General features: G+C 47.5%; 1 protein-coding gene across 1 annotated transcript in view; it reads left to right on the forward strand.

Annotated features, from left to right (window-relative positions):
• Positions 1–15,727, forward strand: part of LOC149365673 (uncharacterized) — a 113,117-nt gene that overhangs the window by 75,895 nt on the left and 21,495 nt on the right. Inside the window, exons 14-19 of the mRNA XM_089541665.1 lie at positions 634–835; positions 3,708–3,859; positions 6,632–6,748; positions 8,399–8,508; positions 9,466–9,684; positions 10,205–10,358. Coding sequence (XP_089397791.1) covers positions 634–835; positions 3,708–3,859; positions 6,632–6,748; positions 8,399–8,508; positions 9,466–9,684; positions 10,205–10,358 — 954 coding nt within the window. The remainder of the gene's footprint in view (positions 1–633; positions 836–3,707; positions 3,860–6,631; positions 6,749–8,398; positions 8,509–9,465; positions 9,685–10,204; positions 10,359–15,727) is intronic.

Genomic DNA, 15,727 nt, shown 5'->3' on the forward strand with positions numbered 1-15,727 from the left:
AACCTTGAAAGCGTTCCCGCTGTGTGTGCGACTATCTTGGAGTAAGAGCCGAAGTACCGATCGAGTGATGTGAAAACTCCATCATTTTAGTACTGTGGGACGGTCGGCATGGCGGAACCTGGCTTGGGGGAGGGGATCCAAGTCGAGCCCCTGTAGGTTTCCCTGTCTCGGACGGTCGGAGATCCCGGCAAAACGTTCTCTGTAGTGTGGGAGTGCGCTCGACGCCGAGGGCCCACTATTGTTGAAGCTGAGAGCTCGCCCTCTAAGGAGGCCTGAAAAAGAGCTCAGGATCAATCAAATATGGATAAAAACCATGCTGTCCCCAGTCCCACTCATTTCCCTCAACCCAAACCATTTTCCAACTTCCCATTCCTACAGCCCAACCCTTCCTGCTACTTACCAGGGGAGATTAGGGGAGTCTCCCCGGGCCCGCTCCCCGGCTGTGGGTCGCTAAAGTAGCTTTTCCCTTTTCTTTTTACTTTTCCACCTACGTGTGGTAAAATTACAAGTTGCCCACGGGCCTATTCTTTTATTTTCGAATTGGGTTAAGCCTGTTGTACGTATGTGGTGCCGGCAGGGGCTTATTATTTTTATTTCCTTTTTGGTCGCCCCAACCTAATCATTGTTCTGCAGGTACCAACACGCCGTTTCTAGTGCTTGACGCCGAAGACCTCGAAGTCGACATGGAGTACAGGTTCACGGTCAAAGTGACGGCCGACACCAAGAACGTGGTCGAGACTACGCACTCTGTGATCCGCAGAGATGTCAATGCCCCCGTGGTTGTCATATACACCGACGCCATGATGGATGGACAGCAAGTGTCTCCCGAGAACGAGTAAGAGACGTCGCTTCATTTTTCCTTTAGTAGGTCGCTGTAGAGCAGCGAGTGACTGTAGTGTTGTAAATATTCAGTTGCCATGCGTTTGCACTACAGGCACAGGAAATGGGGGATTCTGTACGGCGGAATTTTGTACACGAATCCGCTTTTCGCGACCAGACAAACAAAGACTAAATTCTTGTGGAAAAAAATCGCTGTGGCTTAGCTTGGTTAAGGCCGGTAATTGCGAAAGCAATATCCGTACCTACGCCATGGTACAGCTGGTAGTGTAGCTGGTGGTGGTGCTTGTGGTTAGACTTGTGGTGATGCATCGGTTATACAATCCAATCCATTCCATTCCAATCCAATTCAATCCACTCCAATCCAATGTAATCTAATCCAATGCAATCACTCTATACTGTGCATGCCGTATCACTCTATACGGCAGTGAGAAGGGAGTAAGCTGTCCTTTAGCAAACTCCCTTGAGCTAGAGACTCCCATTCAGAGGGAAAACCCGGCGTCGCCCCAGCGGTGTCTGCACGAAAACCCGTCACGATGTCACGCATGGTTGGATGGAATAAAAATAGTTGAAAAGAGAATTTTAATGTGAATTACAGGTCGGTGCGTGTCTGAAAGGACATTATGGAGTAACTGATTTCGCGTAAAGAAAAATGTCCGTTAATTTTAGCTGTGATTCGAACCCACGAAACTTTTGGTCGCCAGCCAGGCAAGCTACCGACCAGGCCACATAAGCACGTTGACTTCAGTAAGGTTTGTACAAGGGGTATGATGTATGTGTGATGTTGGCTTAATTTGAAGCTTAGCAATGTGGTAATTAGTAAGTGAACTACAGACGTGCTAGTTAGTGAGATACTAATTAGTGAGTCGCCCCGGCCAAGCGCCTTTTGCCACTAAAGCCCCTTACAATTAGAGTAACATTTACACGTTAACTCGAGTGTGGAAGAGCTCAAAACAAGAAAGTGGAAACTGTGTTGTGGTAACTGTGATACACCTGTGAATGTGAACTAAGAACAGTGACTTTGTGATGAGAAACCGCTGAAGGGAGTCTTTAACGCTATCACGTACTGCCCTTGAAAGAGGAGCCTAAGTGTTCCCCTAATTCTTTTTTACTTGTTCCGAAGTCTTATTACTTGGGCGTCCAAAGAAATGTTACTTCCCATTTCAATCAAGTTGGAGGCCTGCGCAGATAACCAAGTTCACTTTCTATAAGTTCCAGCTTTTAAGTATACGTACTACGTAGACGTTAGGAACTGGTGGTAGCTTCAGCAGGGATTTTTTATCGAGGTGATCTCCTGCGCAGTTTTTTGGTCAGAACCTCTTCAACTGAAACTTTAATTGTGTTAAACAATCTGTTGAGCATATTGCCCTCTTCTTTCCTATGGTGTTGACGCAGCAACATTCTCTATAAATCTAAAAATGTTGACAAATCTGAATGCCATCGCTTATTACACGACATCTAAAGTTGAGTAGGGAGGCCCGCTTAGGAAAAACAAAATAAAATAGTTCGAATTAGACAGCTTATTTGAATAACATTTTATTTTTTCGTACCACATGAACGTTTGACAGCCTGATTGTATATGCTGGTTTGGTTTGGTTTTGGTTTATTAGGGTTTAACGTCCCGAAGCAACTCAGGCTTTGAGAGACGCCGTAGTGAAGGGCTCCGGAAATTTCGACCACCTGGGGTTCTTTAACGTGCACTGACATCGCACAGCACACGGGCCTCTAGAATTTCGCCTTGATCGAAATTCGGCCGCTGCGGCCGGGATAGAACCCGCGTCTTTCAGGTCAGCAGCCGAGCGCCATAACCACTGAACCACCACGGCGGGGCCGATGATTGTATATGCTTCGGTCCAATGCCCGTTTAGGGTTGATTTTTTTTAAGGGGGAGGGGGAGCTCTGGTTGCGTACCAGAGCTATTTACAGGGGTCACTGTGTGTACCAGCTACGAGCTACCATACTCTCAGCTATAGGCGCTGAACATCCTGCCTCTTCAAGAGCACTGCTGCCGTGCTTTGAAGTGAGAGATTGAGATTATGAAGTGTCAAGCACCTGCTTCAAGAAATTGCGGTCCTTTTGCAACACGACGCCTGGGCTTTTTTTTTGTTTACCTCCATCAAGTTACCTAACTGTGTTCACTGAACATGAACAATATTTTGTTTGAAATGTTAGAATTTTCGAAGACTGAAGGGGTGTCATGAGCAGCTAAGTGCGCTCTCTAACTTGACATCATGAAATTACTACTGACGTCCACCCCTAGTCATTCTGTTCTGCTTCATTCAAGTTATAATGGATACCGCCATCAAAACACGGGATAAGCATCAGTTTAAGGGTGACCACGACAGGTGCCGATTGGTTCTTCACGTTGGTTACTGCGTGCTATTCAGGAACCACGCGCTTCGTCTGTGATCAGGTATTTTGTTGTATTGATATTTGCTAAAATTCTCATTACCCCTAATGCCACTACTTTACGTACGTTTTGACTGAAGGTCCCCCAGACAGTTTTCCTTCAGGATGTCCTTCTGTACTACCTTTTGTATACACTTGTGAAAAAAAGCCGACAAGAATTCGGCACCTGGCGGCAGCGGGTCTTTCACCCGATAATAGTGCTTCATACACCGCTTGGACACAAGGACCTCATCATCGTTCACTGCTCGATTTCATTAGATCAGCGAACCTTTACTCATTTATTTAGGCATCCTCATTTATCATTGCATGCCGTTTTATGCCCTGAGGCATTCAACATCGCATTAAAAAAAAAGATATGTTCAATTAACTGAAACTTGCATTGCCCGTAGCGTTGCCTGGATAGCACGCAGAGTCGTACTAAGTGGTTTTCTGAATGCATGCGCTCGTCCTCTCCTCCTTAGGGTGTACCTCTACGCCGAAATCACCATCCCTGACTGCAACGAGACCATAGAGGACGTGGACTACTCTTGGAGGGTGGACACTCCTCTGGTACGCTTCAACTTCGACCACCAGCGCTCGCCAGCCTACAGAGTGAGGCCCTTCGATCTGCCCGGTACGCATCTCTCAGAACAATCCGGCTACATTGTACAGTGACATACCTTTTAAACGAACTTTTCAGGTTAACAAAGTTGAGCGAAATCCGCCGGCGAAATGCCAAGGCATCCCATCCAAATGAACTACTCCAGAACAAAGTTCATAACGCTATAACTAAGTTTAGGGATCACCTTCAAAATAATTAAAGTGCAGCTTTTTTTGTCAGAATGTGCAACTTCGGCAGGCGTGAAGTCATTTCCACTGGCGAGACTTCACAAATGTCGTCCCAACTCTGTTTTAACCCCAATCATTTCTGAAACAGTGGACACTTCGGATAGCTATCCAGGTAGCAACTGTGGATAGCAAAGTGCCTTTGGAAGAAACGTCACTGCAAATTTTCACCTACCTCTACGTTCGCATTTCGTGGCAACACTGTAGCGTCCGCACTAAAGAGTTCAAACGGATGACGATGCAGGTCGACGTACCCCTGGGCAACAGACAATGCAGATCACACATGAGATCAAAAATTCACTCTACATAGATAGCGTCTTTGCCAAAAGTAACCAACCGAGCAACTGCAACGGCAGCGGGCTCTCAGCCGAGTGGTGGCGCTGCGGTCAGCGGCGCTGGCTACTCGGTTGCGAGTGTAAACTGGGTGACGTAAGCCCGCGCTCTTGCCCCCCTTCCTTGGATGATAAGAAGATGAAGTAAGCAGGTAGTACGAGCGGCGAGCTGTTTCGCACCTTTGGAGTGGTGTCATACTGAGCGAGTGCGCAAGCTTACGTCAGCCAGTTTACACTCGCAGCGGCCAGCAATGAAGATAGCAGCGCCATCTCTCGGCAGCTAGTTACTTTTTGGCCAAGATGGTATATGTGTACGCGTATCTCCCGCACTGCGTGCACAGTGGCATAGTCCGGAGGATAGGTGATGCCTACTTACCAGTACGATCGGCGTCAAATGAAATGCAAGCAGCGCAGCTCGTGGCCAAGGGTCCCTTTTACGCCGTCTGCCGTCCTCACCAAGAGATAAGCGCGTTCATCCGTTTGCGGTAGTTTTGAGTCTGTTTTCTTTTATGTTCGTTTTCTCGATTTGCCACTGGAGCGCCACAGTTATACTTGCCACCGATCGCAACTTGCGCAGCTGCTGTAGGACGCGTGGGTGAATCGAGCGATATTATCTCCCTGGCCGGCAGCGCTTTGATTTTGCTTCTGTCATCGCCATGTTATCAGCGTCTGGCTGCGATGCGAATAGTGGAAAAGACCGATCGGGTTGCGGCCCGTGTCCAACGTGGCCGTCGCTGCATCGCTTGTTTCTGGCAGTGAACAGAACTTTATCGCCATTCCACCACCAGTTATGTGGCGCTCCAGTGGCAAAGCAAGAAAAAGATAACGACTGTCGAAGAAAAAAAGAAGAAAAACGATCGCGAACCAGAAGAGCGCGCCTATCTGTAATGGCGACAGGCGGACGGAGTAACGTAAACCTTTGGCCATGCGCTTCGCTGTTTGCATTTCATCTGACGCCGATAGTACGTGGGGTTCGAAGTATAACATAAAGGAGAGGTAAAAAGTATTAAAAGCCTAAAACATGCATCACTTTCTTCTCTCCTGTCGCCGCTTTACTTCTTAAAGAAGGCGACCGTTAGAAATCACTTTAAGCAGCAACCAAAGTTTGTCAAGTTGGTGCGCGTTCATGATGAAAGATAGCGCGAAGGAAACACGAAGATTGGACAGACACGGATAGCGCTTGTCTGCGTCGTCGTGTCCGCCTTTCGTGCACCCTTTGCGCTATTTTTTCATCGTGGGATCAGTGGCTTTGGGACGTTAAATCCTATAAACATGAACCATCATCATGGAAGGCAGAAATTCCAATTCTTAAACTCGGTCCGTGCTTGTAGTTGGTGGTTGTTCTTTCACTGAGCGCTTCTATGCTTGGACACATCAACTGAAGTGTATGCACCGCAATTAAGAATTTTCCACTTGTATCAAAACGTCTTCCATCATGATTTTCCCCCAAATTTAGGCTTATGTAGCCTATTTCCTCCTTCAGTCACTTGTGTCACCAAATCCAATTGAATACTTTATTTCATATCTAATTATTCTCCATTCATTTATTTTTAAAAAATTTGAAAGTCAATCCCTGTGTATTCGCCAATCCCCTTTAGAGTATGTACAGTATGTTTCGAGGTCAACAACAACAATGCATTCAGTAAAGCAGAAATTTGGGCAAGTTGGTATGTATTCATTTTTGAAACAGCGCAACAAAGACGGGACGTGGAAACTAAGGGGTAAAGACAAACAGGCGCCTGTTTGTCTTTACCCCTTAGTTTCCACGTCCCGTCTTTGTTGCGCTGTTTCAAAAATGAATACATACAGCTCTTTAGGCCATCGTTGACAATGTGTTTCTGCAGCTACAACCACCGTTTCGCAAGCATATCTGCAGCTTTTTTCTCTCATTCAGTTGTCTTACCCCGAGCAAGAAAATTGTCAGCGATGCATCAGCCTAGTGCCTCAACCTAGTTGCCGTAGCAACAGTGACGCCAATGCTTAGCCTAAGCCTAACTTAGTATGACGCCATGCCTGACCACTGTAAATTCACAGTAATGATCTTTGAGCCTGACATTTGACCTTAAACTTTCAGTTCGGGGGTGCGGGCTAACTGTGTGGTAGACTCTTTAATGCATTACATAGCACAAAGTAAAGCATGCAAAACCATGCCAAACAGTGTTTCGCACTGATAAATCGGTTTACCACGTTATACCCCGCCTAACTTTTCTTTCTTTTTTTTTTTGCAGCCGACACGAATGTGACATTCACGCTGCGTGTCTCAAACTACTACGCCCCCGAAGAGTACGGCGAGGCGTCGGTGACCCTGGTGGTCGGATCCCCTCCACTGACGGCCGTCATAAAAGGTGAGTTACAAAATGGGCATCGCGCGAATTCGGATTAAGACCCAAAAATTTACTTCACAAAATCGTTCTTGTAGCCATCGAAAAAAATTAATAACATTCATGACATAAAGGAAGCCCATCCACACTAATGGACCCTGTATCGACTTGTCATTCTTAGTGGCATGGAGATGAGACTAGGAAGAGATTGCTGGGATAGGAAAGGCACGGTTAGCTCAGGGCAGGGATAACTGGTAAATATTGGGAGACGCCTTCGTTCTACATGGCACGCAATCTGGATGATGATGATGATGATGATGATGATGATGGAAACTACCAAAAAATTAACAATGCGAGAGAGAGAGACTCTTTAATGAAATACAGAGAATTTAGCCGGCGTTTCAATATCGCTGGCATGCTACTCTGCGTAGGGAGGGGAATTTGGGAGATAAAGACAGAAGGAGAGCAGCGTGGAAGAGGTAAAAAAAAAAACGAAGATAAAATGCGGCCATGAAATGGGTACTAAGGATGCAATGGCGAGTATTGATGTAACGTTGGCGCTCAGCTGCTAGGCGTTTTGAAGCCTTGAAGCCTTGTCCTTTTGAATGCGTGCGCCGCATGGAAATGAAATCGAATCAATAATCTGAACGCTTGCTCAGATGCGCGATGTTATCATTATCATTTATTACACCCATAAAGGCCCCAGATGGGGCATTACAAAAATGGGGGGAGGGGGGGGGCGTGTATTACAAAATTACAGTTCAAATGAAGAGCGCGCTGTCATGAAAGGAAGAGGTAGCAAAATTTTGTGGTGTAAGATCACATATTAGACGTTCTTTGAATTAGTGGGATCATGCACGTTCGACGACGTGTTCAGGAAGCTGGTCCCGCTCTTGTATCTGGCTAGTAAAAAATATTTGTTAGAGGCGTTGTTGATCCATGTAAACGATGGATGCTCATGGAGTAGAACAAACCAGATGACATGCGAGGGGATACTAGAAGTGACTCACGTAGGTTGGGAACGGGCTGGATAGTTTATGGAAGAGATATAGGCGAGAAATATTGGGCCTCAGGGCTAGTGAGCTGATATCGAGAGATGGCTTACTACTGCTGATGCTGTGGCGAAAGTCTTAATTTGAAGATATAAAACTGGTTGCGCTATTCTGGATGGACTCATTTTCGTTACTTAAATAAGCCTGATTAAGGGGCCAAATTCTTCATGCGCATTCGACCTTCGTGCGAATGAAAGATTCGTACGCAAGTTCACGAATGGAAGGCGGTGGTGGCGGTATAGACATACTCATTCCATGTCAGTTTGTTGCTAATTTGGAAAGAGCCAGTGCCGCTGGCGTATAGGAATCCCTGATCACCAAAACTTGACAATACCATGATAGATGATGGGAATCAAGGTTCTTGCTCTCTCGCCATTATTTTCGGCGGTACGCAAAGGTGCGTTTCAGCCTCGGCTTCTTTATTGGCGGTGGTGCGAAGGGCGAGTGTGAAGGACGAAGTCGTTCATTCTGGAAACGCGGAAAACATTGTGTATTATCCAGTGCCGTTATCACGGGGTCCAGATACACGAAGTGGAGAGTAGTGTCTATCTGCGTGACGTCGCCTGGACTCTTCGCATCAGATTTCCTGGCAAGAACCACTTATACTCCCCTCCTTCCACAGGTGGTCCAATGCGGGTGGCTGGACTGAGCCAGAACGACGTCGTCCTTGATGGGTCCCCGTCGAGTCCCGCTGTGAAGCCACTTGTCTACCAGTGGAGCTGCTTGGATGAGGTATGCGGTACCTATACTGGCATCGGAAGCCTCTCGTAAGGGTTCATATGCTGAAACTGCTGTTTCGTCTCACATCGCCTGATATACCAAGGGAACACCAACAAGCGCCATCTCTCGGCCGCCAGTAGCGAACACCGTGTAATTCGATAAGGTTAAATTTTGACTTGTAATTGTGAACATATACAGATACAGAGAAGGGGGAAAGGAAGGGATGTTAACCAGAAAGGTTTCCGGTTGGCTACCATGCACTGGGGAAGGGAATGAGGGAATTAAAAAGGAAAGAGGGAAGGAACGGGAAACACAGTCACAATCTGTCAATCAAGGCAGTCTCTCGCAAAGAACAAAACAGTATCTTGTAAGCCTTGATGGTGTAATTGCGAAAAATAAAAAAATAAAGTGCGGACGTTGTGAGTGGCCATGTTGATGGTTAGAGCTTACTGTTATCCATGTGCTGGAAAATATGACTTGTAAAATGATTCGTGCGCTTGCATCGCAAAGTTTCGACGACCACAATAAATAGATTAGATGTACCAGTCATTCTAAATTCCCTGCGGTAATTTTTAAAACACGTAGTAATTTTCGTTATTCAGCGCTACGTGGTACGCAATGGCAGCCGCGCTAACTAAAAACATTTGCTCAAATTCCAAGCAAAGAACAGCGCTGAATGCTCCTCTGATACAAATGTCTCTATGAAATTAGTGTAAGTCAGTTGCCGAGCATGCGAACTCGAAGAGAAGGGAAATTCGAATTATGCGGAGTTCGAAACAACGGGAGCGCGCTCGGGCTCGTCTTAATATACGTGATGTTGACGGTACCCAAAGCTTCAGTTCGAATGAACCGGTTGTTCGAATTAAGCGAATAGCAGTTAACGATGTTTCACTGTGTTAGCAGCTGAACCTTGTCAAGATGGGTTCATGTCCATATATGAAAGGTAAAATACTCTGTGTCCTTCCCAAGGACCTGCAGCCGTGTTACGACTACGCACCGGCGGCGTCCGCGGACCTGCTGCTAGATCCCTTGGAGACCAACCGGCCGGTATTGCGGGTGATGGCCGAGAGGCTGCAACCGGGCAAGACGCTCAACTTCACCCTCGAGGTGTTCCGCGGAGACAACAGCAGCACCGACGGCGCAGCGGCCTCCACGTTGGTAGTCACTCGGGAGGACCCAATACCGCTGGTCAGTGGTTCCTTGTGGCCTCTGTTATCTCTTTCAATTTTTTACAGTCTATAGACTGTCCATATACTTCTGTCTATAAAGTCTATAGACTCATGGCCATACACTTTTAGTAGACTTTGTCTATAGACAGTCTACAGACCATGAATTGACAAAAAGAAATATCAATAGGAAAGCAATAGAGTCTATCAGAGGTCTATAGACTGTCTACAGACCATTTCTATAAGGTTATGTGACCGCTGGTTTACTGTTTGTGGGTTTACGTGTGCGCATGGGTGAGGGTAGAGCGGAACAAATACAGTGAGAAAGGAGAGAATGGTCCACATTAAGACCCATAGACTAAGATCCATAGACTAAGGTCCCTATATCAGCTTAACAGTAACCGCCAGCATCCAACTCACTGAGTATATTGTTCAGAGCAATGATCAGTTCGCCAACCTAGGATAATTTGACATATATACATACATTTAAAAGTGGCTTGTTTAATGAGCGAGCCCCTTGGACCATTCGTTGTGATTTTCAGGTCTCGCTGGACGAGGTGCTAGCCGGCAACAAACCTGTGCACGACTACGACGCTACCACGGAGTCCTTTCTGGTGACCACGGGCCCAGCAGTCGTCGTCCACGCCATGTTCTTCGTCCACTCAAAGTCCATATCGATCAACTGGAATGTTCCAGGTAGGCGGATTCTGGCACTATCTACAAAACTAAAGACGTATTTACTTGAAGCTTCGTGCACCGCGCAAGACTGAGAGCCAGACGGCTGACAGAAGTCAATCTTTTTGTATTTTCTGGGTCCCTGCCTGGTTTTTTGGGCTTGTCTGTACGGGAGCGAGAAAAAAAAATTTCCTCAAGTGTCGCCAGCGGAGCGGTGAAATCGCCCTGCGCGTGACTCCGCGCCGCGTTTTTCTGGCACGCTTGTTACTCTTTTCATCGGCGTGTTCGTAACCGCAGTGCCGAGCGTTGTCATCTGCCGCTCCGGTGACACGTCACTTGTGCTAATATAGAGTTATAGCATAACGTGATCCGCGATCCGCTACAGTGATTCAATTTTGCGAGGTGCCACTGCGCATGCGCAGAACGCACTGAGGGCGCCAGATGGGACCACGTGCCCGCTAGCTGCATGCGCGCCTGCCGCGCGGGGGGCCAATCAGCGCGTACGCAGTGGTGCCCCGCAGAAACGGGTCACGGTAGCAGATCGTGGGTCGTGGATCGCGCTATACTATCTCTCTCTATTCTTTTTTGCCCGCGTCTTTACATGAGAAAAAGAATAAACTAATCCAAAGGAAAAAAAGCGGTCGAATTTCGATGGAGGCGAAGCTCTGGAGGTCCGTGTACTGTGCGCTGTCAGTGCATGTTAAAAAACCCCAGGTGGTCGAAATTTCCGGAGCCCTTCGCTACGGCGTCCCTCATAGGCTGAGTAACTTTGGGACGTAAAACTCCCCCAAACCATAAACCAGCAAAGAAAAAAAGTCAGCAAGGTTAGCCTGCAGCAGCATGGTTGTGCAACCTGGAATCCACCGTGGGTGTTGGACAAGGGAGCGCAACCGGGTCGGTAGAGATGATCTAGAAGGGATGGGCACGGGCATGGGCACACAGAAGGGATGGGCACACAAGATGGCGTATGGAGTGTTAATTTATCCCCAGCCAGTCTTATTCTGCGTAATTTAGCTGAGCAAAGCCAGGCCGGATTAGCAGGTTGATTCAGAGTCTGCTCGTAGGCCTAATACAACGTCCTTAGTTAGTGGCCGGTTCTCCAAATGCGAGTTCCGAATGCGTCCCATACAGACCCAAACACACCCTGTAATAATATTTTTGACGTAAGCACATATTGCATGGTCTACTGGTTCATTCGAATAACTGGCCCAGGCCACATTCCTGAACGGTTCGTACCTCGGATGACGTGCGCGCACCGGTGTCTGAACGCGACGCCCAGTAGTAGTCTGCATAAAATAGTGGTGCGCGCGCTGCTGTTCCAGCAGTCTAAAAAGGACGCGTTGGTATCAAGCCTAGAGAAAAGTCGGCCCCCAGTGACTAACTACCGTTACGTGTATGACAGCGAAAAGGGTTGAGGTAGACAGCATCCTGTCTCAACAGCAGGACGAATACATGTAAATTGTCATCCCCAGGATTCCGGCCCATGCGCCTCGGAAAACCGGTCGCGCCATCTCGCGACAGCCGGCGGCGCGGCGGCGCGTAACTGAATGGCGATGAAAAATAAAAAATCAATATCTCGTCACGCATAACAGTTACAAGCGAGCTCTGACCCTGAGGGGTTAAATAGCTCATAAAGTTTCTTTTAATAAAGTTTCATCTCTGTGGCTTAAATATTGCGTTTACCCTGCGCGATGAGATATGGTCGCACGATGCCTATGACGAAGTCGCGAAAAAAACCCCACTTGTCCTCACTTGATCACTCACCCCTGCCATGATTTACAATATATCGGACTGCTCTAGGAGCTTTAGGTAGCGAAATGTCCCATCTTTTAATAGATGTAAAGTATTTTACATTTGAAAGAGGCAGAATTTTTCCCTGGCTATTTTTCTATTCATCATGCATCCTCAGCATCGGCAAGAAACATGTGGCGCCCTCTCTTGGTGCGTTTGGCTAGGCGCACGTCTACCTTTTTTTGCTTTCTTTAAGGAGATCAAGTCACGCCTTGTGAATGCGCGCTTTTATTAAAAGTGTCCCCATCGGATGTAGGCACACAAACATGGGCCGCTACAAGAAAGTGTTCTCCATGTATGGGTATTATAGAGGATTATAAGCAAACTCCGGAGCTTTACAGACACATTTACTATTGCAAACGCATACAGTGGCTACTTGAGGATGAGTGATAGTGGAAATGCGTGCGCATTAAGCCACGAAACTTAGGTATTAGCGCATTAATCGCTACATCTTAAAGCTCAATAGCGTTCAGCTCTTCGAAAGTTTAGGCGATGCGGTCAAAATGCAGCAGGGATGCCTTGAAATCAGTGTACCTCTGTAGTCTCTTTATTGAATATAAAGCTATTTCTGTAAGGGTACAAGCCCAATCAAGCCGAATTCGTTTGGCTTCTTGCTGTACTCCTGTCATCTGTACATATATAGATGCCCATAAGCTTGTACGTTGCAAGTACTGCAGGATTCTATGCAAGAAACCTGGTGCTCCGTTTCGTGCCTGTTTCACTAACTGATTGTGCGCATTAGGCAATTTGTCCAGTGTGACAATTCGTAGTTTGATAATTCACAGCATTTCTTCTAGGTTGTTAAAGTGCCTCCAGTTATTCGATCATTCGCCGTCGCTAAGGGCTTTGCCATTGCCGTAATCGCTGCTAATTTCCGCGTTCATGTCAAAAGTGTGTGCAAACTGTGAAGCGATAACGAAGAGTTCATAGAACGGCATGTTGTGAGCTATTCTGACAAATCTGCCATTTGCTGTGCAGGAAGCTACGCCTTTTCCCAAAGCTGCAACCCAGAGGCAAATCCAATTAAAATTTTATGACTATAATTTGCATTTATTTGAGAAGTAAACGCCAGCCAAATAAGTCCTTGTAGGATAACACGACGTTTCAAAGCCGGCTCTGTTTCTGCTTTAAGGCGGCAGCTGGGCACTCCATCCGGGCCACTTGCGCAATGCGCCGCTCGCGCTGTCCATTAGCGACAGGACGCTACGTGCACGCGGCCTAGAATATGCAGTTAATTTACGCGCGTTGTAAATGTGTACAACAAAGCTTAGGCACTAGCTTGCGAGCGGCGCGAACTTGATACTTTTTTGTATTTTGTGAATTGTGTACAAAGCTCCCCCGTCTTTTCTGCCGGTCGCTTTCCTCCGTACTTTTCCTCGCTATCCTCTCCCTGTGACTTCCGCCGGCTCTGAATTCCGTGAATTCCACCGGCTGCAGCTCTCGTGCTTCCATTTTGTATTTTTTTGTCAGTAAACGATTACTACTACTTCTTGAGGGTGCGACTGCGGGCGCGTTGCGGAGCCTTTTTTAAGCCCACATAAGGTCGACCGCAGGGTCACGGAGCTTAAACCGTGGATGTAGGAAAAGGGAGTGGTTCCCAGAAAACATTCAACATTCTCCTCCGTCATGACTCAAGTAGAAGGCTTCTGCGCAGTTTGGTTCGGTTTCCACCACAATAGTGCCGTCAAAGTCACCCCTGTGGTGGCATGGCTGGGAAGTACGGTCACTGCGCTTCTGTTCATTTGATTGACATAAGCTTTGTGCTGCTTCACTCTTTCCGTCATATTGTTGGTGTCCCCAGCCTAAGCCTCGTTTACATGAACCGGACTGCGGTAGATCGAATCGGGGGGTCAAGTTGTGTAAGTTCAGCCCGACTCGACGATTGCGTGTTTACATGAACTAGATTTTAGCGAGTCGAGACCGGTTCAACTGCAGCGACACCAAGCGTCGAGCAGCGCAGCGGGTGAGGGCAGTGGTAGCCTCCAAGATTGCGGCACGGCACCGCTGTCTCGCAGGCGCGATGGCGCAAGCGTAAAAACAGGATCGTAATTTATGCTCTCCACTCCCGCTAACCCGACTCTTCGTCTGTATCCGGTTTACGTGCTATCTTCCGTTGGGATTGAGCGAGTCAACCCCCCCCTCCCCCTCCCCCCCCTGCAGCGGAGTTGACTGGACTCACTTCCTCGACTCCCGGAACCGACTGTGCGGTGTTTACATGAAACCAGTAACCGGTTTTCAACTGAATTCCTCAACTAAACCCCTTCAAGTAAACGCCGCTCTAGACACCATGCACTCGAGCAGGGTTTTTGCGTACCACGCCTTGCATCTTTTCTGTAGGACGATGGGTCTTTGGGACAGGGGAGGAGGCGCCTGATAATGATGTCCGGCTGGTACCCAGTTTCCACCACTTCCTTTCCGCGAATGCTGGCCAAGGTTTTGCTGACGCCTTTTACGTACAGATTGCATACGCGTTTTTGCTCCTGGCGTGTACTTAGCCTACGCGTAGAATTGTTTTCGTTGCGTTTTTTCCCATAAGGATGTTTTCTTTTGTTGACAAGTTTTAATGGTGCAAGGGCCGCCTTGCACCAAAGAGCGCCATGGAACAGTGTTTTCTTCTACATAAGGTTAGGTGGAAGACATTTTTCGAGTCAATTCACCTCAGAGAAACCACGAAAAAATTTGTATGCATTGGAAAGCGATAGGTACCCGGGGGGCACTGGGAATCGAACAACCGAACCGCCCGCGAACCGCATGCTAAAAGCACTGCTATCGCTGATTTTAAAATAAATAAGCAAGAATTGGGCATCGCTTTCAACCTAAACTTGCTTGAATTTCACGCTACCCTTCCGACACAACTCTTTGACAATATGTTCCTCTCAGAAAGGCTATGACAACGCGACACAAGATTCGCAGAATTAAATGGATGACGAACACAGAGAGAAATGGGCGTTATTTTCAAGAGGTACGTAGGTGACCGTTTGCGGGGGTAAGGGGGAGGAGAGAGCAAAGGGCAGTAGGGAGAGGGTGCTGTCTCCTGCTGTACCTTTGTGTGCGCCTTTCTATTTTTCCCCTTTTACTCCTCCTCGAGCCGTGGACCGCAGGCCGCGAATTCTTCTAAAGTGCGCTGTTTTTTTTACTTCCGACGCTGAAGAACGACAAAGCTGGCGCGTCTGCCAAACCGGTCCTGACAGGTCTCATGCATGAACGCATCCTTGCCGGCTCACGTAAAAAAAAAAAAAAAAAAAACCCTTACAGCTGCTAATGTGCCACTCCTGACTGAAGCGGTCAAAGATTTCCCAAAAATCCCATCAGAGTTTTTGGAGAGAATCAGTTGCATTCTCTGACGTCCTGGTTACGCAGGACTGCCACCAGCTTTGCGAAGAGAGCAGTGCAAGGCACGAAGAGTGGCACAAAAAGAAATTTTGGTCCATTTGTCGTGGCTACGGCAAATGCGAATTAGATGTGTTAGCACTGCGGTTTCGATATTCGAATTCACTGATCACGGCTGCAAGTTGATGCAGAAGATACCCAAAGCACAGCGCGAGAGACGGGTAGTTTAGGACACGGGATGTTCGGCTGCGGTGATGTAAGAGCGAGTG

This window comes from Amblyomma mixtum, chromosome 1, assembly GCF_055824585.1.
Source record: "Amblyomma mixtum isolate Tamu chromosome 1, ASM5582458v1, whole genome shotgun sequence".
Classification (NCBI taxonomy): Eukaryota; Metazoa; Arthropoda; class Arachnida; order Ixodida; family Ixodidae; genus Amblyomma; species Amblyomma mixtum.